The 25,840-nt window shown below is 39.5% G+C and overlaps 2 protein-coding genes across 2 annotated transcripts in view; one reads left to right on the top strand and one right to left on the bottom strand.

The window, feature by feature from the left end:
* The first annotated feature begins 179 nt into the window (after positions 1–179).
* ghsra (growth hormone secretagogue receptor a) lies at positions 180–4,170 on the top strand. Its single transcript, XM_085442086.1, has 2 exons — positions 180–1,833; positions 2,063–4,170. The coding sequence occupies exons 1-2, from the start codon at positions 918–920 to the stop codon at positions 2,374–2,376; spliced, it is 1,230 nt and encodes a 409-aa protein (XP_085298212.1). The 5' UTR covers positions 180–917; the 3' UTR covers positions 2,377–4,170.
* Positions 4,171–6,564: 2,394 nt separating this feature from the next.
* fndc3ba (fibronectin type III domain containing 3Ba) overlaps positions 6,565–25,840 on the bottom strand; it is a 90,088-nt gene continuing 70,812 nt past the window's right edge. The window contains exons 21-27 of the mRNA XM_085442523.1: positions 25,245–25,358; positions 24,327–24,476; positions 22,408–22,688; positions 19,269–19,487; positions 15,334–15,500; positions 13,298–13,425; positions 6,565–11,145 (exon numbers count right to left, since the gene is read on the bottom strand). Coding sequence (XP_085298649.1) covers positions 10,834–11,145; positions 13,298–13,425; positions 15,334–15,500; positions 19,269–19,487; positions 22,408–22,688; positions 24,327–24,476; positions 25,245–25,358 — 1,371 coding nt within the window. The 3' untranslated portion in view covers positions 6,565–10,833. The remainder of the gene's footprint in view (positions 11,146–13,297; positions 13,426–15,333; positions 15,501–19,268; positions 19,488–22,407; positions 22,689–24,326; positions 24,477–25,244; positions 25,359–25,840) is intronic.

Below are 25,840 nucleotides of genomic sequence, written 5' to 3'. Positions count from 1 at the left end.
CTGGATATGCACCATAACTACAGGAGCAGAACAGAAGTCTGGTGTTAAGGTGGATTTTTTTCATCGGTCTTGACTGATATTTCTTCTTTAACCATTTGGACTCTTAGATTTTTTTTATTCCATTGACAATGCATCGTTCTTTCGTGGTGTTTGTGAGTTTTATTAAACTGTCTCCCTTCCGTCAGACAGTGATTGTTTTCACGCTAGTTGTTATTTGCCCGTTTGTGTTTGGCTGAGTTTGAGCGCCACTGTCATTTGCAGGACAGATGTTTTTTTGCTGCTGCCGCATCATTATGACCCTGAGTCTGACTCACCATCACATGCTGCCAGATGCAACTCGTCAACCGATCCAATATTTTGCTTTTTATTTTGTGAAAACGCGGGGACTTGCTGCCGCTGATGGGGACTCTTTGGGGCTTCTTAGCGCATGAAGGACCTCAGGCTTCTGGTGGGTTTCACAAATATTTTTTTTAAAGATGGAGAAGATAAGATGCGCTTAAATGTTAGATTTTTAAATACTAGATCTGTTTTTATTTTCTGTCATATCCGTTTTTATTGGAGTATACATCCCCAAAAATTTCGGCTGGCGATTTATAGCTTGCGAATATCCGGATGTAATGCATTTTGTAACCATCACTCCTACTCTTCAGGTACTTTTGGAACACTTTAGTGTGCGTTATGAAGATGGGGTGGATAATTCGGATCGATCTGAGATGGCCTCATATTTCTGTTATAGTCTGTTCAACACCGTCTATGTCGTGTTTGATCTTCAAAGTAAAGAAGTGTTAGGCTACACAGGATTGCTTGCACCACTAAGGATATTACTTGTGTTCACGCCTGATCTCCTCCGTTACACGTTTTTCTTAACTCCGGAAATCAAACAATGAATAACGCAGGTGAGTGCGGCATCGAGGGGCATGAGGAGTCCCAGATCCAGGGTGACATCAGCAGTCAGGGTCAGGTGCGGCCGGGAGAATAACCCAGAGGCAACAATGCCCTCCTGGCCCAGCCAACTGGAGTGCCTCCACCATAACTGCACCTGGGAGGAGACCAACAATACCATAAGCAAAGCTGACCCTTCCCCGCCCCCTCTCAATTATTATTCAATTCCTCTCCTAACGGCCATCACCGTCGCCTGCACACTGCTGTTTCTGATAGGGGTGGCCGGGAATGTTATGACCATTTTGGTGGTCAGCAAGTACCGGGACATGCGCACGACCACCAATCTGTACCTGTGCAGCATGGCGGTATCCGATCTACTCATTTTCCTTTGCATGCCACTTGACCTCTACCGCATGTGGAGATACAGGCCCTGGCGCTTTGGAGACGCGCTCTGCAAACTCTTTCAGTTTGTGTCAGAATCAAGCACTTACTCCACCATCCTCAGCATCACCGCCCTGTCAGTAGAGCGCTACCTGGCGATCTGTTTCCCATTGCGCGCCAAGGCTCTGGTAACCAAAAGGCGCGTAAGAGCCTTGATTTGTCTGTTATGGACAGTGTCCCTTTTGAGCGCAGGCCCTGTGTTTGTCATGGTGGGAGTAGAGCAGGACACCATGGGGCCACTAAACTTCAGTTCGTGGATGAATGAGTCTAACTTATTCCTGGAGGCTGAGGACACCCGAGAGTGTAAGATGACGCACTATGCTGTGCAATCCGGTCTGATGGGGGCCATGGTGTGGCTGAGCTCCGTTTTCTTCTTCATGCCCGTGTTCTGTCTGACAGTGCTCTACGGCCTGATAGGCCGTCGGCTGTGGCAAAGGCACCGGGAGACGAACATGAGCAACCGCGTGTCTCACAGGGATAAGAGCAACAGGCAGACCATAAAGATGCTGGGTAAGTTTCCAGAACGCGCAAATTATGCAAAAATTCTAAAGTTCTTACATGATTCGAGTTTGAGTTGTCGACACATGAAAGACACCTTAGGGCTTTAAACTGTGTTCATATTAAAGTGATATCAGTTCAAATGTCCAAATAAAGATATATATGTTTAGGTAGAAAATGTTAATCAGCATCTCCTTTGACTAACCCCTGCTCCTTTTTATGTTTTTTTTTTTTCCAAAAGTGGTTGTTGTGCTGGCCTTTGTCCTGTGTTGGTTGCCTTTCCATGTGGGTCGCTACTTGCAGTTCCGCTCTCTGGATGCTCCTTCCCCGTTGCTGTCGTTGTTATCCGAGTACTGTAGCTTGGTGTCAGTGGTTCTCTTTTACTTGAGTGCTGCCATCAATCCCATCCTCTATAACACCATGTCGTGGAAATACCGGGGTGCAGCGGCGCGCCTCTTCGGCCTGACCGACAGCCTGCCGCCACGGGGTCGCACAGCGAGCACTGTGAAGGGAGATGGCTCAAACGGCTGGACAGAGTCTACAATCAGCTTTTGAATGCATGGCCTAAATGGCTGGCGTAATGAATAAAGCTATTAGTCGTGGATCTACATTACTCACGTAAAGGCCCTAATTTCTGTCAGGGCGATGCAAAATTGTGGTGAGCACTTGCCTTTATTTGACTGGAATCAAAAAGGATGATTAAAAAAGCACGAGCCATAAACGCTCCATATGCATAAAACGCTTTCTTTTAAATACAATTTGCTCAGTTACTTGTCTTGTTCGGTTATTTCAGCAAGTGCCACACACTATTCATAGAAAACAATTGAAAAGCAAAACTGGTGAAGTGCAAAAGTCACTGGCCTGAAATGCTTACAGGATATCAATCAAAAACAGACACGCACGCCTGTGTGCTCACGTATAAATGTCACGCACATCTACAAATGCCTTATACTGCATTTATATTCTGGATGACAAAGAAAGCACTGTAGAATTTGCGGCACAGCTCTGTACTCATTAAGACAGAGGCAGAGGTGCAGTGTGTATGTGCATGTGTGTGGAAGAGATTTTTGCATGTGCTATGCAGGCCAAGTGTCATGCTTTTGGGTATGCTTTTAGTCACGTTACATGAAGATGTCGTGGGTTACTGTTATAAGTTGTCAAAATTCCCAGTGGGCACTTTTATATTCAAATCAATGCTGTGTTTGGGATCAATGGGGTGAGTCAACAGTCCCTGTGAGTATTCTTGTGAATCTTTGTGGTGCACAGCCTTTGCTTTTTTTTGTGATTGTGAGACAATTAATATTTCCAAAATATGTATCAGTCTCTGATCTTGTTGAATGTATTTCACTGTTAAATGATCAGCACTGTTTAATCTGTAGGACCATCAGAAATGTGTATTAGGGGGTGTGGGGGGGGTCCTATAAGGTAGCAACGCAAAAGGTTTTTACAGGTCTTATGACTCTGCAAGTTTAGGTCTGGTGCATACACAAAGAAAGCTGCCTGTTAATGTATAAATAAACATGTTAGCAGTCACTTTCTGGGCCATGTGAACTGTGCACCATTTTCCAGCAGTGTTATCCACATGTTTTCAGTCACCAGCTATAGTTACATATGTTGCACTGATTAAGCATACAATGCTATCTTTTGCTGTGGCTGTAAACACAAAACGTTATTATAAATTTGTCTAATTTACCAATAGCAATCATGCTTTTTGCAGCCATATTTATGGCAACAAAAACATTCATTTTCACTAGTCCTGCTTCTATACAAGTAGCTTCCACTGTAAGCTAGCCCAAGGCTTCACACTTATCTTTAGGAGACATGGTTTTCCACTGACAAACGAGAGAAGTGAGTTCTCACACGATGTAAACTGTATAATATGTGTCTTCTTTTTCTCATTTAACAATTTACTAAAGCCTGGAAGATGAAAAGTCTTCATGGGTGATTAAACAGCAGATCATGGCATGTAAAGTGATTTTAAATGTTCTCCAGTCTGATGAAGTGCTACAACAATGTATAAGAAAGTTTTAAAATAGATTTTCCTTTGAGCTTGTGTAAGATAACACAACAGGTGGAAATGTAAAAGTGGTACATTTTGTAAAGTGATTTGTAAAGAGCCTTGTCGAAAAGATCTTTGCTATAATTTGTATATAGATGCTTTGTAATGCAGTACACTCAGGTGGTTTACGCAGTCCAAATCACCACAGCAGCTTCCTTGATTTAAAACATGGCCTCATGACTTTGAAGAATGTATCTGTTAAATGAATGTTTATGACCATATACTGATAACATGACATGCTTTTATCAATCCATACTTATTAACAGTCAAAATTTATTGCTTTTTTTTTTTTTATTAATCTATGTGACTATCTTCACTTAGTTAATGTGTATGTCTATGATAATGTCTTGTAAAAGAAACAAAAAGTTTCCTCCTCTTTTGTACACAGTATTCATATTCTTTGTGTAACCGACTCGACAGTCAGAAAGTTGCCCTCAGCAGATATGAGATGCAAACTGCAATCAGGGTTATTAAACCAACAAACACCAGTAAACACCTTCTCAGTCACATTAAAAAATAACAAAAGATAACAATAGGGTATGCAGTCATTTCTCCATGTGGCCCAGCAGTACCCCACTATATAATGTTGGCCTCAAAGGGGTTTAACACTGGCCGAAGGGACACTGCAATGTGCCTCTCCCATCTCAGCTGACAGGATTTTCTTGGTGCCACCAGGCTCCATTCTATCACATTAGATAGCTTATAAGACAGCAGGTGCTGCCAATATGAAGCAGACCTCAAAAGAGCACTCATTCATCACTAAATTCCCCTCAGGTACTTGATCAAAACACTTACAGGGGAGTCAGCAAAAGCCTTTGAGTGCAAAAATGTTCAGCAGATTGAAAATTAGAATGACTATGAAAGGTAATGAAGGATTCACAGGGAATTAAAGCTCAAAGTTGAGTTGGTAACTCACAGGAGAAGTGGGTGGATGAAAGGTGGAGAGAAGAGATCTGAAACACAAAAGTCCACATGAAATACCTCAGTGGAAATGGACAATAAAACACAAGGTGAAAGAGAAGAGGCTCAAACAGTATTAGTATTTAGTATTTATTTATTTATTGTCATTGTCAAGAACAATGAAATTGCGTAACAATGAGTCAGAAATCATAAGAGCTTGTTTAAATGAAGGTTGTGAGTGTGGATAAATGAACATTACACAATTAGGATGAGAGTGGAATTAAATAAGTATTTTTAAAAATGCAGCACCTTTTTTTTATTATTTTGATACCAGTTCAGACAAGCTAATGTTTGCTGGTATACCAACACACTGACTGTTTACAAGTACACTCACAGGGGTGGACCAAAAATGAAGTCATCTGCAAATGGGATAGTGCAGATGGTTCAGACCAGGACAAACGCAGCTATATTTTTTCATCAGTCTCCTGATGATGACGACAAAAAGAATCCTCCAAGAAGCTTTCGTTCAAATAAGATTAGGCATCTGTGTCCACACTAGTGGCACCTAAAGTTATTGTCAATCTCCTTCATCCTGGTTGGGACAAGCACCCTGTGTCTGTGCTAAATTTTACATTTAATTCGATAGTCAAGTGAAAACATTAAAGGCATCATTATAAACATCAGTCTGTACAAAAGAACCCCAGCCTGCAGTTTTTTGTTAATACAAAAACAATTGCTTAAAAATTTAAGTCTAAATAGTTCAGTATAGACTTTTGAACATGAAATGAATATGAAATGTTGATTTTCCCCATGAGGAATACGTACATAACCCTATCAGTGTATTAGCAGTCTGGACTGTTAATTATTAAGCTATCAATTTTGACCCAAACATTTGAAAGCCACAAAGTGACACTTTTTGTTTTGTTTCTCGGGAATCTTTGGAAAAAGGTTCCTGCATTAAAAATGTGAAAACTGGAACACCCGACAGTGAAATCCTACCACTTCCAGTCACTAGACTTATACCATATTAACCTATAGAACGGTATTGTTCAACAAAAGCTACTGCAGTGCACTTAAAAAAAGGATTTGTAGTTTGACTAGGAAAATAAATGTTTGATTTTCTTTCATAAATGTAATCTATGGTCTTTTTGTTAAGACAAAAAGACTAATGTTCCTCTGATGCCCTTGGATTGCCTGTGATTGAGGAATATTGACCTTGCAGTGCTGCAGTTTCTGTCCGGCTGCTTTCAGGGCCAGCAGGGCATAAAGTCTGTGATTTAGTCTTGTCACAGCTTTCTGGTTAAACAGTATTAAGGCCACCAGAGAGTAAATCTCAACATGACAAACCTTCACAGACACACATTTACACTCACCTCAAATCCTTGAACCCTAAGTGACAAATTAAAGGCAAAAACTATTATATTAATGATTTGCGGTGAAATTTCAAATGAATTACAGTGCTCGTAAGATGAGCTCTCCAGCTGAGTAATTCTAATTTAAACCCTAATATTATAAATATTGATTATCAGTCCTCTATGTTTACAACAGTACACAAAGATGATGCAGATGAAATGACAATAATGACCCTCTTATTAAATCTGAAAGATACAAATCAATACTGCCACAGAGAATGTCAGAAGTGTGTTTATACTTGTTTCTCCACCCTATATTGATGTATTCAGCTGGTTTGGGAAGTCCTATCCAAAAAAAGAACAAACCAACAAACTGCAGAGCATCATTGTGTTGAAGCGTAATGTTGACATTCAATAAACAGTGCAATTAAAGACAGAAAAAAATTAAAACATTTATTGGGCATAAATATATTATATATACGCTACCGATACAGTTACGTCTTACATACATAGGGTAGTATTTGCAAAAATCTATACATTAAAATTGATATGGCAGTTTCTTTTATATAATGCATATGAAATTGTCTAACATTTACAATACAGAAGAAATGCATGAATTTCTTTTTTTCCTCAATTCGTAGACCATGACAACGTTGGAATGTTTATTTTTTAATTGTGAGGTAAAAATATGTTTCTGTTTTTGTCTTACTTAAAAAATAGTTAAATACCTGTGAGTCTCTGTATGTTTGTCAAATCGCCAATCTCTCAGTCAAAATCTCTACATGTACAAAACATTCAAAAAAAAAATGATCAGAAGGCACAGACGTGGGGTTGCTGGGCAAAACATTGTCTCTCACTCTTGACATACCCGCCAAATGTACAGGACCTGCAGGGTGGTGAGTAGGGAGGCTGGGGTTCTATAAAATCACCTGTATTTGAGGGGAAAAAACGCAAAAAAAAACCCAACAATGCACATCAAGGGAGTACCCTGCCCACAAACACAGTGCCTTTTTGTTAACACTGTGCTAACCTTGGACTATTTAACACTAGCATAACTGGCCTGACAATGACCATACACCAAGCAAACCTCTGCTCTTCCACTGGGGAATTAAGGCTTAAAAGGGGGTAGTGTTGGGCAACATAACATCAGGAGTTTAAGGAAAGGACACCTCACAAGTCACCTGTCAATTACAATGCAACAGGCAGACACAAGATGAACACATCAGACAAAGGCACCATACTCCCTATAAACTTTCCTTTCTTTGTGGCTGCACTGTGCATTCTGCAGAGAGCGCCCCAGTAATGCCAATGTCACAGTGATGCCAATAACAGAATAATGCCAATAAAAGTAACAGACAGTGTTGGCAGTAGAGTTTGGAATAGAGCAAAGGATCGCGTTTCCTATCGCTCATATTTACCTCATCAAGCCTAATGCTTGGCATAAAAAAGTGCTTCAACTCTGTTAGTCATAATGAATTTACCCTCTTCTTCTATAGCTCTATAGATATCTCTGTATATCATCTCTTAGCAATGTACGGACACAAAAAAGCTCACTACTGTTATACCAGCACAAGCCTGAAAAAGGATTTATCAATATTATTATTTTCATCATCTGCCGGAAACCATCGTATGATTGTTTTTGCTTTCTTTACCTTTCAGTGTGAAATCAGGTTGTGTAAAAATTAAAAAACGGGAAAAAAAACTCCACCGAAAGGGGCTACACATTTCATAATGGCACATTTTGCTTTACAAAACAAAACAATAAAAGATAATATGAAAAGAAGAAATATCACAGATCAAGTTAATGTTTTTTTTTCCTTTAGAAAGAATAATGATAATAGTCGTAATGCTGTGTCGCTGCAGAAGAACATCTCAGAACCCTTTAGACGATTCAAAACGCAACAACTAGTGGACATAAAAAGTTTGCACTTTGGCATTAAAACAGTAAAAATAGATATCAGAAGCTTCATTATAACACTAATCAGAACAAAAGCCAAAGGCAGCAACGTTTATCCCAAAACAGATGACTTGAATTGACCATAAGACCTGGCTTGCTACATGTTTCTCTAAGCGTTTCAAGAACTGCTTGCCTGTGCACAGCCAAAACAGGAAATGTAAAAAATAAAATAAAATAAAATAAAAATACATAGGCAATTTGGTTAAATGTTTGAAACGGCAATGATAACTGCAATTCATGGACTGATGAGCTACAGGTTCCCAACAGCTGTAAGAAAAATACTTAAAGGGTTACTGAGATAAGGAATGCTGGCCTTAATCATACAATCTAACATACATCCATTAAAACAAAAGAAAAAAAAACATGCTACAAGAAAAAATTAGTATATAACTACACTTGTCTCTTAATCTTTTAACAATAAATAAATGAAGATTGCACTGTAATTGGCATGTAAAGTACTGTATGCAAATATATAGTATAAATAAAACCTAGAAAAGAACTCTACCTTTACTTTCCCACCAACTTTGGCAAAGGTTTTTTAAGCTAGTAAACCACTTTACTTACTGACACAAACAGGAGCAAGGCACAGCACAGACAGAGCACAAGATACAGCATCAAAAATGAGAGAACAAAGGGAAGGAAGAGAGAAAAAAAGAAGAAAAGAAGCTAAAATGATAAATTATCATGATGACAGCAATAGGGATGACAAGATTAGATCTCCCCTCTGTGAGGCCTTATCCCTGAGGTACATTACAGGCTGCCAATCAGAGCTAATCATTACCTCCGTCTCCCATCCAATCCCTTTTACTCCCTGCACCCCATCCGACAAACATGTCACACATTAATTACGCAGGTCAGGGTGACTTCTTTGGATTATCGGGGCATGTATTGGGTTGTACCTTGGCTTTGTTGCTTCGGGTTGGGGTTAAAAAGGGTTTTGGGGACTTGGGTGGGAGGTGAGGGGCTGTTATGTGTGTTAGAATGCCCTGTTCTGATGAGTTGTGTCCTGTCAAAGGCTTGTTTGGTTAGTGAACATTAGTTCAAGTCCTCAGAGAACATGTCCGTCTGAGGAGAGACCACAGACTTGCTACTGCTCTGATTACATATCAATAAAGCACCTTTTAATAGAGAGAGCGAGAGAGAAGAGAGGGAAAGTGAGAGTAGTGCATGGGCAGACAGATGGGATGGATCGAAAGCAAGAGAAAAGTGGCCAGAGCAAAAAGGGTAATTACAGATAATCACGGGTGGGAAATGAGAAAAGAGGAGAATAGACTTTAAATGCATCAATTGACAGGCTAGCCGGAAGGAGAAACAGCTTTAGCATTGCTCTGGCTGGCTAATTCTTAGTGGGGGCTAAAGCACAAGCTAACTCCTAATGGCTTTCCTAGTTAACACCCATACAGCTCTGAGAAGGCCGGTTAGCTGGCAGACTGTTAGCACCTCTGGGTCAGTGGAGCTACGTACATATCGCTAGTAAAGCTACAGATAAATAGGCTGGAGCAATGGTATTTGAGATGGTAGATTAAAGAAGAACTGACCAATGGCCCAAAATATGCTCAGCCCAGCCCTTTCCTTGTCTGCTGCAGCCGATCACAACCACAGCCCGGCTCCCCAAAGCCAGTTTAAGCCTCACAAACCAATACCTTCAAGGGCTCATATTCTGAACCAAGACAAGTGTTTAAGGGCTCCTTCAACTAAATGTGCAAGCTGCTGAGCTGACCTCAGAGCTGCCGTCTATGAGCACCTAGAGTCCACTATTCCCCCTTTTACACTGTACTTCAGACCTTACATTGCCATCACTTATATTACATCAATTTATAGCATCATAGTATTTGCTATAATATACATATCTATATATAGAGTTCATATATTAGATTACTGGTTTTCCATTCTTTTGTAGATATAATAAAATCAAAGGATAGCAGCATCTTAAACCATACATGGATTGCATCACTTTGGTAGCGGAAAGAGTGAATGAGTGAATGTAAAAAGCTAAGCAGATATGTGATTTACTTCTTAGGATGAAATGTCTTTGTCATTGTCATTGCATTAGTGTAATTGGATATGTGTGCAAGGTTATCCATGTAAGTCTGCACCTTTGTCTGTGCACTGGGTATTTGTCAGTCTGCATGTGAGAACGGGTGCAGATTGCGTGAAATGTCTGACAGCCTGTAGAGTTGTAACAAACTGGGTAAGTAAGAACAACTAAAGCTTTGAAGGCCTACACTGGAATATGGCTGAATGAATAAAGACTACAGCAAAAAAAATGCAAATTAAACACTGAAAAATAAACCAAAAAAGTAAGGCAATGACCATCAAGAAATATATGTTCTCTAAGTGAATATGTTTTAAAAAGATACAAAATAAAAACATGCAAGTCAGTCTGGAGAGCAACTGTTTTGCTCACAGCTATTTTAAGGCTTGATTATCAGCTTTCTTTCCCAAACGAGGTACAACTCAGACAAGGCTTCCCTCGACAGAAATCCTTAACAAATGAGACGGACAATGGTATGAAGACAACAGAGACGGAGAGGGAAAAAGTCCAAAGTGAGTGAAGGCAAAAGACAACAGGAACAAGGTGGGAAAAGCCTGAATCAAAAAATAACCAAAAAAAATCATAGATAGCGTTGAATGTACATCTCAAGTGTTTGTTTTGATTTCATTCGGTTCTTTCATAGATGTTTTTTAAAGTTTTTTTTTCTGCGATTTTGCTTTCTCTTTCTATCCTATAATTAAAAATTCCCTCACTTCATGAAGAAGTACTGTAGCAAGCAGGCCATGAGGATGGAGAAGCCTGCAAACACACACACAATCAGCGCCGCAAAGCGCTCGTCGCTCGAGATCAGGCCCGCTCCTTTGCCTGCTTCCACGGCACACTGCTCTCCTGATGATGCTGCCTCCTGGCGACGCAGCGTGAACAAAGAGGAAGGGCTCAGTGGTCCACACAGCTCCTGGCACGTATCCTGGCAACGGCGGCAGGCACCCACACGGAAACGGTAGTCTGTGTTGCTCTGGAGACCGGAGATTTGAAACACACCCTCCTCTCCCTTGAAAACCTTTGAAGGCAGGAAAGAGGTGAAAAAAGTTTTACAGCTGACTTGGATAAGAAAGACATTTTAAGAAAGAAATAAGATAAGCGCAAAGGACGCAGATTTTCATCCAACTAAAAAGCATAACATGCTCCTGAGTGAAATCATTTTAGCTAGAAAACAGACATGCATGCTCACGTAAACTCATATTTTATTCAAAGAACACAGAAAAACAAAACAAATTAGATGTTTAAACTGTGAAAATTTTAAGAAATTTGGAATTTAATGGTAGCAACATTTAATCCTCTTTTACCAACTTAGTAGATTTGTTGCTCAATTTTTGGGAGAGGAATGTTCTTCCTATCATTCTTATTTGATAGGTTTCTAGGTGTGCAACAGTCCTCATTAAGGTCTTCTTTGGTGTATTTTGTTTCTCATGATGTGCCAGACGTTTTCAGCTGGTGAAAGGTCTGGTGAAGAGGCAGGCCAGTTTAGCACCCGGACTCTTCTACAAGAAGCTGTCCAGGAGACATCTTTTTAATGACCACCCTTAAAAAGATGTCTCCTGGATGGGAGCATATGTTGCTCTAAAACCTATATATACACCTTTCAGCATTAATGTTGTCTTTCCAGATGAGCAAAGTGCCAGTTTCCCTAGGCATTATTGGGCTCCCATACCCTCAGGCATACAGGATTTTGAACTAAGCGCTGATAACAAGCCAAATGGTCCCTCGCTTCTGTAGTGTGGAGGACGTATCATAGTATCATTCAAGTTTCCTGAAAAGAATTTCAAATTTGTCCTCCCACAGAACAGTTTTCTACTTTCATGTTAACAACATTTTTACATTTTGCTTTTTCTTTGCACGATAGAGTTTTAATCTGCATTGGAACTGTGTTCACAATGATTTCTGGAAGAGTTCCTGAGTCCTTACAGTGTAATTGATGTTACTGCAGTGCTGCTTGAGAGCCGAAAGATCACAGGCGAGGATCACACCGAGATTCTCCAGATTCTCAGAATCATTTCAAGATATTATGTACTGTAGATGATTGGATACTAAAAGTTTTCACCATTTTATATTGAAGAACATTATTATGAAACTGTTCCACGATTTGATGATGCGTTTTTTTTGTTTTGTTTTTTTTGGGGGGGAGGGGGTGTATTCGCAGACTGGTGAATTCTCCTTCTAGCTTTGCTTCTGAGAAACTCTGCCCCTCTAAGATGTCATGTTACTGACATTTTGCCAATAAACCTAACTAGTTGCAAAATGTTCCTCCGGCTGTTTCTTTTTAGCACCACTTAGTTTTTTCGGTCTTTTGTTATCTCCACCCAACTCTTTTGAGACCTGTTGCTGCCGTCAACTTCAAAATGAACTAATATTTTTTGATGAAATAGTAAAATGTCTCCGTTTAAAATTTCATGTCTCCTATGTTCTATTGTGATTAAAAAACATGTTTAAGATATTTAAATGACCGCCTTGTGTTTTTCTTTGCATTTTACAGGGTAGAGTTTCTTTGGAATTTAACTTGTAGAAAGGTAAGTGGTGTTTGTGTCAAAGGAGAATGTGTGTAGACAAAAAACACCATTTAATTTTTAGTGCTGCAGTAGAAGAAATGGTTTGATAAAGGTGCACTGAACTTTAGCTGTTAGACTCTCAAACTGACGAGAGGTAAATATAACTGAGTGCATTTACTGGTCTTCTCATAAAGAAATAAAAAAACCCAACAAAAATAAGGAAAAACAACCCCCCCAAAAAAGAACACAAAATGTTAAAAGCAGCATCTGATAACATATGTCTGCACAGGTTTTATCTACTTATGAGAGTGCAGTTCTTCCCACCAACCATTCTGTAATTCAATAACAGAAGTTGAAATGGCCCTGAAGACAAATAACTTTTTGTCTACCTGCCTGCCCACCGCTGCAGCTGTGAGCAATCAAATCCTATATTTCCAGGTGCAGCAGACTCTTCCTGAGATACTTCTGTTTTGTAATTTTCATTAAAAGTATTTAATACCTCTCAGCAGGGGGGATGTATATGAGGGAAGTGTTCACACATGGGTATTTTACTCTTCTATCAAATGTCAAAAGAAAATTGAATTAATTAATTCCAGCAGCTTCCTAGTGTTTAGATGAACTGGACAGCTCTCATGTAAGACCCGTTTACATGTGTGTGTTACAAACCTGTTTGTATTCTGACTCACGTCCCACCAGCACCTGGAGCACATAGCTCACAGGGTCCCCCCTCATTGGTGGAATAGTTTCCCATGTTATCTCACACATGTTCCCCTCCAGCTGGTGCACTCTGGGAGCTGTTGGAATTAATAATAACAAATCATTATCTCATATACATGACTGCATATCGTTAAAAGACGCTTGCAAACAGATGAAGAGTATAATTAGAACACCATCTCTTGTGAAGTCAAGAAATGGTGTTTATCATTTTACAACATTTAAAATGTTGTAAATGGCCTGCATTTGTATAGCGCTTTTCTAGTCCCTAAGGACCCCAAAGCGCTTCACACTACATTCAGTCATTCACCCATTCACACACTGGCGATGGCAAGCTACATTGTAGCCACAGCTGCCCTGGGACGCACTGACAGAGGTTGTAAACAGTAAAGTGTAGATAAACTCACAGTTCAGTGATTTGCCAAACACTTAAAGCCTATATTTAACTGAAAACATTAAGAAGATAACTTATCCAGAGCTGAAACTTGATTCAGCATATAGAAAAAGTGGTATAAAACTGGGTATAAAAAGAGCATACCCAAGAAGGTTCATTCTTCCGTGAAACAGTGCAGCAAAACACTTATGATTGAAGAACAACATTTTTCAATATGGAACTGCAACGACTTTGGGGATATTATAATGTATAATAGAAAAAATACATCATATAAATGTAAGGCTTATCTTAGGGCCAATGTTCATTTAGGATGAACTAAAACAAAGCAGAAGAAACAACTGAAATCTATCAATCAAAAATAGGAAACCGAGAAACATATATATGAATATAAATAGTGAACATCAGCTACAACAAAGTGAGTCATGAAATTCATTTTGTTTTTCAGTTGTAACATTTGTTATGCACTGCAATCAAATCCTTGGGGATTAATGTCATTTTACACTGTAAATTACAATGTTAACAACAACGATGTCATTTTGACTGCAATAAACTGCTGCATTAAATACAAAACACATTTTACTAACTGCTTTGATAACCAAGTATCTATATGTTGATTCATCTCAACATCACCTGCTCTTTATAGTTTCAAATGAATGCCTGACCCTTTTAGATGGCGTACACTGCTATGAGCTTTACAGAAGCTATTCGGTCCCTCGAGTGGGTTTATGGATATATCAATGCTATGCGGCACAGCTACCATCATACTTTAAGATAAAATAGAACTTTATTAATCCCTCGGGTGGGTTCCTCTGGGAAATTCGACTTCCAAAAAAAGCACAGCAACGACCGAAGTTACAGTTACAGAACTGTTATATATATATATATACACACACACACACACACACACACACACACACACACATATATATAAATACAGAGACAAATATAAATAAAATATACAAAGGGGATAAATAGAATAAATAGGAATAAAAAATAAAAATACAAGTGAATTGTACATTTCAAGTATTGAGTCTATTGCACTGTTGACTATTTACAAAAAGTATTGCACAAGGTATTGTACAGTGAGGTGCAGAGATATATCCAGAGAGGTTACCCCTTACTGCAATTATTGGAGCTGTAATAAGCCACCCCCTCTCTTACAGTAACAATCAGATGCTGGAGGCAATAATCAGGCAGGCGACAGTAAAATTCATCACTAAAAGCCAAAAACAGATGCATTTGTTGCATGCGTAAAGCTTGATTTAATCCACGTAGAAGTGGCAAACATTACTGTATGCATGGATACTCGTGCACTGGTGTGTTTGCGTTGCTCTGCCATCATATGTGAAATTGAGCTGACACTGGTGGACTGGTAGGACATCTTCACATGATCTGACCCCTGAAGATATTTAAAGTTAGATTTACCTAAATAGAGGACTGTGCGTTTTAATATGTCTGATAATTCCCCACTAATATCCCTACGGCACAACTGTACGATCTGAAAAGGCAGCTGGTGTATAGCTAGTGATGAAGACAGGACTTCTTTGTGTGAAATGTGTTTGTGCACAAAGACATTTTCTCCGCTTCGGTTTACCTTTCAGGGCAGGGGGTATAGACTTGGTGGTGCAGAACGTATGTGTGTCAGAAAAAGGACCCTCCCCAGCATCACTGATGGCCTGTATTCTGAAGCTGTAGCTGCTGGACTCGGTCAATCGCTGAACCTTGTAGGTGTGGCTGGGACCACGGTAGATTGTCACAAACCTAAACAGGGAACATAATGAAGAAGGAGAAATAAACAATAAGATGTAAATCTAAAAAAATTTTTAAAAAGGAAGGACGGTTCAATGTGACAGAGGGAGCACTGACAGGCCTAGGCATGAAGGATCACTCCATCAGAGATAAAGGAGAAATGGTGAAGGGAAGTGAAGGTGATGGTGTTATGAATGGGTATAAGAAGGGAAGAGTTATGATAATAGAGAAAAACATGGTTAAACATCCATCCATCTATCCATCTAATTCAAGGTCGTTGGGGGCTGGAGCCGATCCCAGCTGTCAATACGGCTGAGGCAGGTTACAGCCTGATCATGTTGCCATCTTATTGCAGAGCACGGTCAAACAAGAACAGTAAAAAGTAAGGCACAAACACTTAGATACCCACTAATCACTAACTTAGTTATAAGGACTGATAGACCATGTTTGTGACTTGATATAGTTTAACTCAGCACAGCAGGCGTCACAAGAAAAATGATGAGCAGCTCAGCGGTGAATGTGAATATTTTAACACAATTATATGTTAACCTGAGGTAAGATTAACTTCAGAAATAAAATGTGGGGACCTTGAAAAGCAAGAGGAGCAGCAGAAGAAAAGAAAGCACCTTAAAAAAAAAGATAGAGATGATTGATGAACACGCAGGACAAACAGTGGCAGGCTATAGTCACAAATCTGATGAAAATGAGCACCAAAAGCATTCCTGGCTGGCTCGATGGACAGATTCATGGAGTGGGAGAGATAAAAGCAGGAAAAGTCTGGGAGATAAGTGAATGTGAGCCGAAGAGGGGTTATTTATCTCAGCAATCAGCTTTGCAGCAAAATAAGGTAAATGTCTAGGTGGCAAAGGAAGCCATGAAGCAGAGGAATGAGAAAAGAAAGACAAAGGGAAATGGTTAATGAACAAGAGAAGAGGCAGTAATAGAAGAGTAAAGTCGCAGGAGGATGCAAGGGAGAGAGAAGTTAAAGCAGAAGGATAGGTGATTGAGAATTAAAGGAGATGATGATAATGTTGAAGAGAGAAAAGAGAGTGCGAGACAAAGAGGAGAGGAGAGAGGTCACGGTTTAGTGGAAAGCTATAACTCCAGATGAGCTCTTTATGTAGCTGCACTACAGAAGTGATGTGTTTCTCTGGCTGATATATGATGTTATTAAACCTTGGCCTTACTGGTGGGCCATACAGTTAACACGTGCAGCGATCAACTGCATGGCTTAAAAAAAACAAACAACTAATGCATTAACTTTTCCATCATCAGGAGCTATGACCTCTTCGCAGTCGACCAGACATAAATGGTAAGACATCAAAATAATTAACATTTAGCACAGCACAAACAAACAATAAATACCCTTGCACAAAAAAATCACTAGGACATAGTTAATGAGATGAATTGCCCTGGTGCTGACCAATTAACTACAACATGGCAGAGCAGAGGGCAGGATGAGAGAGGTCAGAATGTAATGAAACAATCTGTTATTGTTCTACTGCAGACGTCATCGTGTAAGAAGAATAAAGCCCTTGAACTACACTGCCCCGTGTTGTCATGACATTCTTGCAACTCTCAGATTTGACACAAGGCATGTCAGTGGGTAACATGGATGAGAAGAGGGAGAAATGAATGGAGCACAGGAAACAAGTGAAAATAAAAAGCCCTGACTCAGGGAGGACAGCGCATGAGCAACAAGTCTGCAAACAGGGAGATAAGAAAAAGAAAAATTAGTCTGAGCAAGCAAGGGAAAGGAGGATGGGAAGGTACAAGGATGAGAAATAAATAATGGCAACAATAATGGGAACCGGAGAACACTTTCTTTATCATCATAAAATAGAGGAATGCTTGGGTTTACTGAAAAATAAAGGAAGGGTAAAAAATGCCAATGCAGGGGAAATAATTCCTGAAAGGAAGCACACATTCATTGTCAGAATCTCCACATTCGCAGTCACCTGTCTAACAATAAACCCCGATTAATAAACATGAATTAAATCAGAGGACAGCAAGAGACAGAGGAGGGGAGGAGTCAAGGTCAAAAACACAAGTGTAATATCAGAAATGATATTTGCACAGATTATTGCTGGCTATTCAATATGTTTGTTTACAAAGCTAAATACTTCAAGATTTCATTAGTTCCCTGCTTTCAATGTGCCCTTCCAATCTCGCTTATTATGTCAGCAGTGAAGCTTCTGGTTGCCATGGCTAACTCATACTAAAAAATAAAAACCCTTCTAATTCGTTTTTAACAGAGCGTGATGAGAAAGAAAAGGGGAAAGCAGAGCAGCGTAGGAGGAGTGCCCTGTAAATCTTCTACGTCCATTCTTAATTTTATATGCCTTTGCACACAAATACACAGTGTACAAGAAACTGTGATGCACCACTAACCACTTATACCACCTTTTTTTAAAAACACATTTAAAATATAGATGCCAGTGATCGCAAGGTACCCTCCCCACACACTGCTCCCCGAGAGCTGCACTGGTGGCTGCCCACTGCCTCACTGGGTGAATGGGTTAAATGCAGAAAAGTATTTTCCCTATGGGGACTAACACATACACATTCTTTCATTTAAATGAGCCACTCCTCATCCCTAAGTCTACAGCATAAACACTTGGGGAAAAAAAAGACAAATTAACCTTGAGTTTAGTTGCCAACTATGTTTAATACTCCAACTCCTATAACTTCATCGGGTGCATACAGACACATGCATAATATACCTAACTGCATCCAAGCGTGATTACAAAGAAAGAAAAATGTACATAAATATGCACAAACATTACTGTGGCAGTTAGAAAAGGGTAAACAAAACTGTGAAAGCTGTTTGCATTTGGTATGGCAGAGAGCGATCGCATACCTCTATGTTTGTTTATGTGTATGTGTGTCACAGAAGCTAACAGACCACAGCCTGCCAGTTAGGGACCCATCTGTCAGTTATGGTACCCATTCCAAGGGTGTCAAGGTGCCAGCTTGATACAGCCAACCCTTAATTCAAACACTGATAAGGGCCAACCAGAAGGATAAAGGAGGGAGCTAAACAAACTGACAGTTGGGCAGACGGGCTGGTGCGATGCATTACAGATACTCTTAGCTCTAGCTACTTGCAAAAATTCCCTCCTCCTGAACTTTTTTTGCCCCCAGATGTGTATTTGACTCCCTGTCCATGATTATTTTCCATCCTCTCCTCCTCAGTCTGCTAACACTATCTTTCCATTTCTCTTTTTATCGCTGCTGTCTGACCAGTCAATTCAATGAAGGCTTGATTGTTGGGGGCTGCATCCCTGCTGTGTCCAGCTCCACTCAACATGACTACTCCCAGGTACATCTAGTTACTGCACACAGAGGAAAAGGCACAGATCCCCACAAGTACCTTTAATGTTAAATGCACACACTCCCTCGGCTCCCCTCAGCTGCTCTGGTTTTGTCCTCCTAGTATTTGTGTGTTCTTCTCAATGATGTGCATATTTTTAACCTGGGTTCTAATTTGATCAATTGACTAGTTATAGGGTGAGAAGTCCTCTGAGGGCAACATCATAGTTTCAATCCCTTGTTACACATGAGGTTCCATAGATAAATGCAGACTATCGTTCTGTCTATTGCTGTCATAGAGACAGGATTAGTAGGTTAATTCGGTGTTCCACTTTTTGTTTATAAATGGGTAAATATAAGCTTCAAGTCCAAGATTTTAATGTGTTGTTTAAATAAGCTGGACTCAGCCCATTCCCTCAAGTAAACAATGATGATGGAGCAGTATAAACTGGTCCATGTATACTCCACCTGTGGTTCTTGTCCTCCATCTGTAGTGTGTAGACCATGTCATCAGCAAGCAGAGCACGTGTGTGGCTGGTGTTTTCGCCCCACTTGAGCTTCAGGCTTTGAGGGCCAGCCGCTGAGCATTCGAGTGGGGGCGGCGGTGGCGGGAGAGGGCGTGTCCTCGCGATCAGTGGTAAACTGTTGGGACTGGAGCCAATGGCATTCACTGCCTGGATCTGCACACTAAAAATCATGGGAGAGAGCGAGAAAGAGATAGAATTTATTTGTTGAATATTGCACTGTAAAAATGTTTATTATTATTTTATTATTTATCATCTTATATTGATTGGATTTTTGTGGAAATGTCTCTAGAGATGAGAGCCAAACAAGCCAGCATTTAAATTTTACTTGAGCATGTGTGCACTGATTTAAGATCACAAGCCAAAGTACGTGACCGTGAAAGTGCTGTACCATGCAACCTTGAATGCTCTCCATGTATTTGCAGACCTATCTGTCCAATGCTGGACACTAATGTGGTATATTAGCTTTGACCTTGGATGTTTGTGGATCCTTTTGCCTGTTACCATTCTCCTACGTACTCTGCATGATAAGCCTTAAATTTGTCAGACTTCCTGGTCCACATTTTCCCTAAATGTGTACCAAGTTAGGTAACTGCTATCACTGCTACAGGGTGTTTTAGACTATTTGTGCTAAAGAGAGAACTTAAATACTACAATGTATTCCCTAAAACATAATTATAAAGATTATAAATGACAGAGAAACATCATTTTAAGCACATGCATTTGAACTCGTATGCCAAAAATATATGGACTCAACTGGACACAAAGACACACACAGCTGCTAATTAAAGAGAATTGGGAGAAATGGATTTCTGTTTTTCAAACTCCCCTGCCGCCTTTCTTCCAGGAAGCCCCCCCTCTGTTCTTCGCGGTTTTTCTGTCAGTGTCTGATCAGCTTATTAGCATCAATATCAGAGGTCCTCAGCTAGTTGGTATCCTTCTTCTGACATTTAACCACTGATTCTTTGTAACTGCAACCTTTCATTATAATTCATGCAGCTTAGGTAAACATTTTTGTGTTTGTGTCTGTGAGGTAAAGGGCAACATGTATCTATCCAGTGGATAATTAAGGATATGGATAAAAGATAATAAGAGATTGTGAACAACGTAAAGATAAGGCTTAGCTTTTGATGATAGGTGGGGCTACATTTAGATATGATGAGAGTGAACGTGAATGTTTATTTGTTAGCCCTGTGATGGACAGGCAACCTCTTCGTGTTGTACCTTAACAAACTTTCATCTTAGGCTCAGAACAGATGCAGTTTATTTATTTATTTTTAATTTATGATTTATTTTTTTTACACTGTCAAGAGAAAAAAACTAGGGGACAAGTAATTGAATAATCTTGAGACTATAATTTCACCAGTGCAAGAACCTCTGACTGGTAAATTATTTAAATCTCACCTCAATGACTCCAAGAAAATCACTAAAGTGAAAATACACATCTAATTTTAGAGGACAAATTGAACTCTCTCCTTTACTTGAAGTTAAGGTTGACATTGTTGATAATACAGAATGCACCTTCTTTGCACTGCAGCTTTACTTAATGTGTATTCTGTCATTGATGACTAGACCACAAGTATACACTTAAGGGTTTTCTTTGGGGTTTTCTTTTTACTTTAATATGGTTTTGTTATTTATTTGGGGCAAAGATGCAGGAAAGATTTTCAAATCTTGTATTTTGAAGGAAATATTTTAAACTCCATTGACAGAAAATGCAAGTCATCTTAAATCTATATAGATATTTAATTTACAAATATTTAATGTAACTATATTTAATGTTTTATAATTTAGCGTATTGTATTGTTGGCGGGAAAAAACTAAAAACGAATTTCTTTGTTTTAAAAAACAAACATATGTTTCCTTTTTCATCGGTTTAGAACAAAAACTGAAGTCTAAATACTAATACATAACAATAGTGTGTTTAACCTCCAAGCTGCAAAAAAAATTGTACAAATGTGGGTGCGCACACACACAAACAGCCACAAAAACACACAAATGTTTACTGTGGTCCTTTACAAGGCCACACAGTCAAAGAATATCTGAAGTACAATTCCTGTCGTAAATAACAACCAGAATTATAGCTATTTGGACACACAAAAACTCCCACAGATTCTCGCAAATGCACACAAACACACGCACGGGCTCACACATGTTCTGTCTCACTGGCAGCCATTATGCAACAGAGCACAGTGACACCGGGTCAAAAACAACCTCAGAATGAAAACAATGGTGCGAGATCACCCTGCCTCTGCACATGTCACCTTACCTTGGATAACCTCTCCCTGTTTGTCTTTTTTAATTAGAATTCAAAGAACTTGCTGCACAATCATATGCATGCTCACAAACACAATTACAAGCAATCACAGACAAGCGGGATCACAACAACGCTGTGCATAAAGATGATTAAGGGGCTGTTTACTGCTACTTGAGTACATGTTTGAGATCCAAGCTCATGCAATCATCAAACATTTTACCCCTATTTAAATACAGAATGTGTATAAAAAAATAGATGTAGCCTGCTTGTCTGTATGAAAAGAAGCCAATGCAGAAGCTGTAAAACCTGCATTCTCCAAATGGCCAAAGGAGACAGATTGTGTAAAATGAGCTAATGAACCCGCTTCTTACACCCAATTTATGCTTCAGTGGGAAATTTACATCATAGCCTAAGACATAACTGTAAACCCCTCTGAACCCAATGCCGTAATCTCCAACATAACTTGATGTTGACCTCCCGACAAATCTAACTGTCCTCTATTCTCACTACTTTTCTGCTGTGATTTTTGAATTCATCAGTGATAAAATAGCAATCATCCCCCCAGTATAATAGATAATTATAGGATCACTATAACGAATTATAAATATTAGCAAATTCGTAGAAGGATATCAATGAAACTATTGGAACTGATGTGAGGGAAGGTACAAAGAAGTGGAAAAATTAGAGCGCCAAATATGTTTGCACCAGCATTTTATTTCTTTCTATGGGCTGGCACCGCATATGAAAAAATGGGACACAACCACACGGTAATTAACATGTAATGCACCACACACAAGCATAAATGCTTTGGTTTAGCTATCATTACCTGTATTCACTGTCTGGCTGCAGGCCTGTGACAAGGTGAGTTGTCCGTGAATCCACAGTGATGGTTTGGTCGTCCAGGGTGATGACGTAGGAGGTAATCTCGGCCCCGTTACAGTTTGGCTCCTCCCACTTCAGGTGGAGGCAGGTAGACGGGGAGTGGCCTGTCTCTGAGGAGGTCGGGAGATCCAGGGGGGTAAGGGATGATACCTGGTCAGGATTTGTAGCTGGGGTCTGGAAACTGCTCTGCTCACTATATGGACCAGCACCTGCCTGATTGACCGCCTGAGTGGGAGACACAGAAACACAGAGGGGGTGAGAGAGATTGAAGAGGGGGGGAAACTGCTGTGATTGATAGTGCTGAGATAGAGGATCCCGGTGATAGAACAGAGGTGAGGAGAGGGATAAAAAGAAAGGGATAAGTGAAGACTAAAACCAAGGCAGACAGATGATGGTTAACAATAAGAAGGGAAGAAGATAAATATGAAGGGATTTATTAATAAGCACAGGACAAAGAGCAAGACAACGTTAAATGGGAGGGACTGATATAGAAAACTGAATAGACAAGAAAACTAGCAGAAAGACATGAATTCAAATTAGTTTGAAAGAGCATTAATCCTTTACTTGTGCTGTCAAACACATTAATATTCAGCTCAAGTATCCACTATTAAATGCCTTTCAATCGCTCGTTGTAATAGTCACCTTCATTGCCTCTTACAGACTTCGAGAGGAGGAAGGAAGGACAAAATTGGTATTTTATATACATCTTGTCCATTCGGAAAGCTTGAACTAAAAATAAAAAATGTAGATAAATTGCTTCCTTCCATCCATTTTTGAGCCTTGTAATAGTTACATGTAAAAAGCAACATTCATGGATTAAATGTACTTAGCAAATCCAAGCAGATGAGCAGTGTTTGTTTTCTTGTAAAAATGCACTGTAGCCACTTTCCAAAAACAGCCAAGCACCATTCACGAGTAGATACCAAGGAGAAGGAATCTACAATGTGCACTTATATATAAATCCTTGACGGTTTATCTCAGCATTAAACTATCTAGATAACTCTGGGTCCAGCAAGAAAAGTTATACTTCAGTAGTTTCTCGGATTTATCCTCAGCTGTCAAATTCATTTTGCAGAGGCTAGAAAAACACATAGAAACTGATTTAACTTATCCTTACGTTGGCGTCCCCCCATTCAAAGCATTCTCATAAAACAAGTGCGTGTCAGGTTGTGCAGATTTGAAACACTGCTACAGAAGATGAACCAGTACAAGTTCATTCAGGTATAGAACGTATGGAGTCACACAGACTTCAACCAAGTCAGCGCCTCTGGTGTGATCCATTCCTGCAATCTTCTTAAGGTGTACAGATATGAACACACAGGCGTACACTTCTAGTGCACAGAGACAAAGAGAAATCACATACATGTAGAAAAGCAATTATTAGGATGGTAGGTTGACCTTGGATTGTCAACCTATTAACTATTAACCGATTATAAATAGTCCTATAGAGATGTGAGCCATAAAGCATGTTGTTATTGGATTCATAGCTTCAGAGGGTACAAGACAGAAAGGGAGTAAGGGAGAGAGTTAGACAAACAGAAGGAGAAGGAGAAAGACGGCACTTATTTATGCACCACATTGAGGGTCAGAATACAAACTGAATCAATGACCATTAATCTTTCCCTGGAGTCTGAGTGTTTGTGTTGCAGCATCTTGGTTTCATGTTTCCAGGCTGAATTTTTGTCGCGCTCACAATTCAGTTATTTCTTTTGTTTCTGGAAGTGCTTATGTTCCATAAACTAGTACGTTCTTCTTTTCTCATTGTCAGTTTAACTATGCATGGCTTCAACAAAAGTGAATGTTGTATGCCTGTCTATGTTCATCTAAATCCACTGTAGGGATATCTAGTAGTGTGTGCACTACCTGTAGCCTGCAGCAGTAATTTGTGGCAGGTGTCAAATCTGACAGTTCACACTGCGTGGCAGATCCGCAGTAGATGAGCTCCATGGGTTCATCTTCCCTCGCCCACTCCAAACGATATTCAGAGATGTCTGTACCCGAACCCTCAGGGCTCTGCAATAGAAACACAAAATCAGCTCAATGGAATTAACAGATACCTGAAAGTTAATGGATTCAGGTCTTGTTTTGCAAACCCAAAATGAAAAACAAGATTATTTTTTTTTCCATCTAAACTTAAGTCTATTGAGGTAGGTAAGTATTTGGACCCACATTTATTGTCATTTAACCTTGGTAAATCACCACAGCAGATTTGAAATCAAATGATCAAGATCTGATTAAAGTGCAGACTAAATTCAAAGGTTTTAACAAAAGTACAGCATTAACTGTTTAGAAATTAAAGCCATTATAACCATGCATAGTCTGATAGTTATACCATGGTTGCATACTTACTGGCCAGGTGAGGCCTGTTCCTTAATTTTCCAATGACAAATTAGGTATATAAATCAAAAGTGTGCAACCTTCATTTGGTATATTTTCAGTGGAATATGTGGAGTATGGGGACCAAAAAATGATGAATGTGACTATTAGTCTGAAAAACAAAAAAAGATACCCTTTAAAGTGATAGGAAAAAAACTTTAGGAGTGGCCAAATCAGCAAGCTGGTATATTCTTAAGAAGGAATGAGCCTGCTAAGCAACACCAAAAGGCCCAAAAGATGACTTTACTACTTTTTTTTATTTTAAACAGTAAAAGGGAGCTAGAGCTCTTTAGCAGTGTTAAAAAATGTGGCCTGTCTTTTTATATTTGCTTGTCTGTTTTTTGTTCCTTCCATACACTGTTTATTTCCTTTGATAAATGCAGCTGTGTTTTTGGTTTGCCTCACCTCCCAGTTGAGTGTTACACAGGTGTTACTGGTGAGTGTGATTATGGGAACTCCACACTGCGCAGGAGGACCCGCTGCAGTCGTCACCTCTGTAGGCTCAGAGTATGGTCCGTACTAAGGGAGACACAGATCGATTGACACAAAATAAATGAGAAAGTTGAATCATTTAGACAGTAAAAAGTTTACAAAAGCTGAAAATCAAATTCTAATCCCAAACTGAAAAGCTGTGAAATATAGACACAGTCATCTTGTTCAATAAGCAACAGTGCTGAGGTTTTGGCGCCATCTAATTCACCTTCAGGTGACCGGATAATCAAAACAATCAAATCTTATAATATTAAGTTAATTTTCTAGGGCACACTGATCCAACTACTCAGTGTCTGTGTCTACACCTACGGTTTTAAGTTGAATTTTCTGCTTGTTGCTTAATATTGGATGTGTATTAAGAGCTCCCAAGTTTGTGTGCTCAATATGCAGAGCAAATTTCAAAGCCATAAGTAAACAAATGCTATTTAATTCAATATTTCATGCTTAGCTGTTATAAAACATCCCTTCTTTTATAGGCTGACCTATTAAAGTGGCTGGATCAAGCTTCA

The sequence above is a fragment of the Copadichromis virginalis genome, linkage group LG19 (genome assembly GCF_057382275.1).
Source record: "Copadichromis virginalis isolate Kocher_CV1m ecotype Utaka linkage group LG19, C_Virginalis_male_GT1.1, whole genome shotgun sequence".
NCBI classification, from domain to species: Eukaryota; Metazoa; Chordata; class Actinopteri; order Cichliformes; family Cichlidae; genus Copadichromis; species Copadichromis virginalis.
This window is presented reverse-complemented; position numbering and strand designations above follow the sequence as displayed.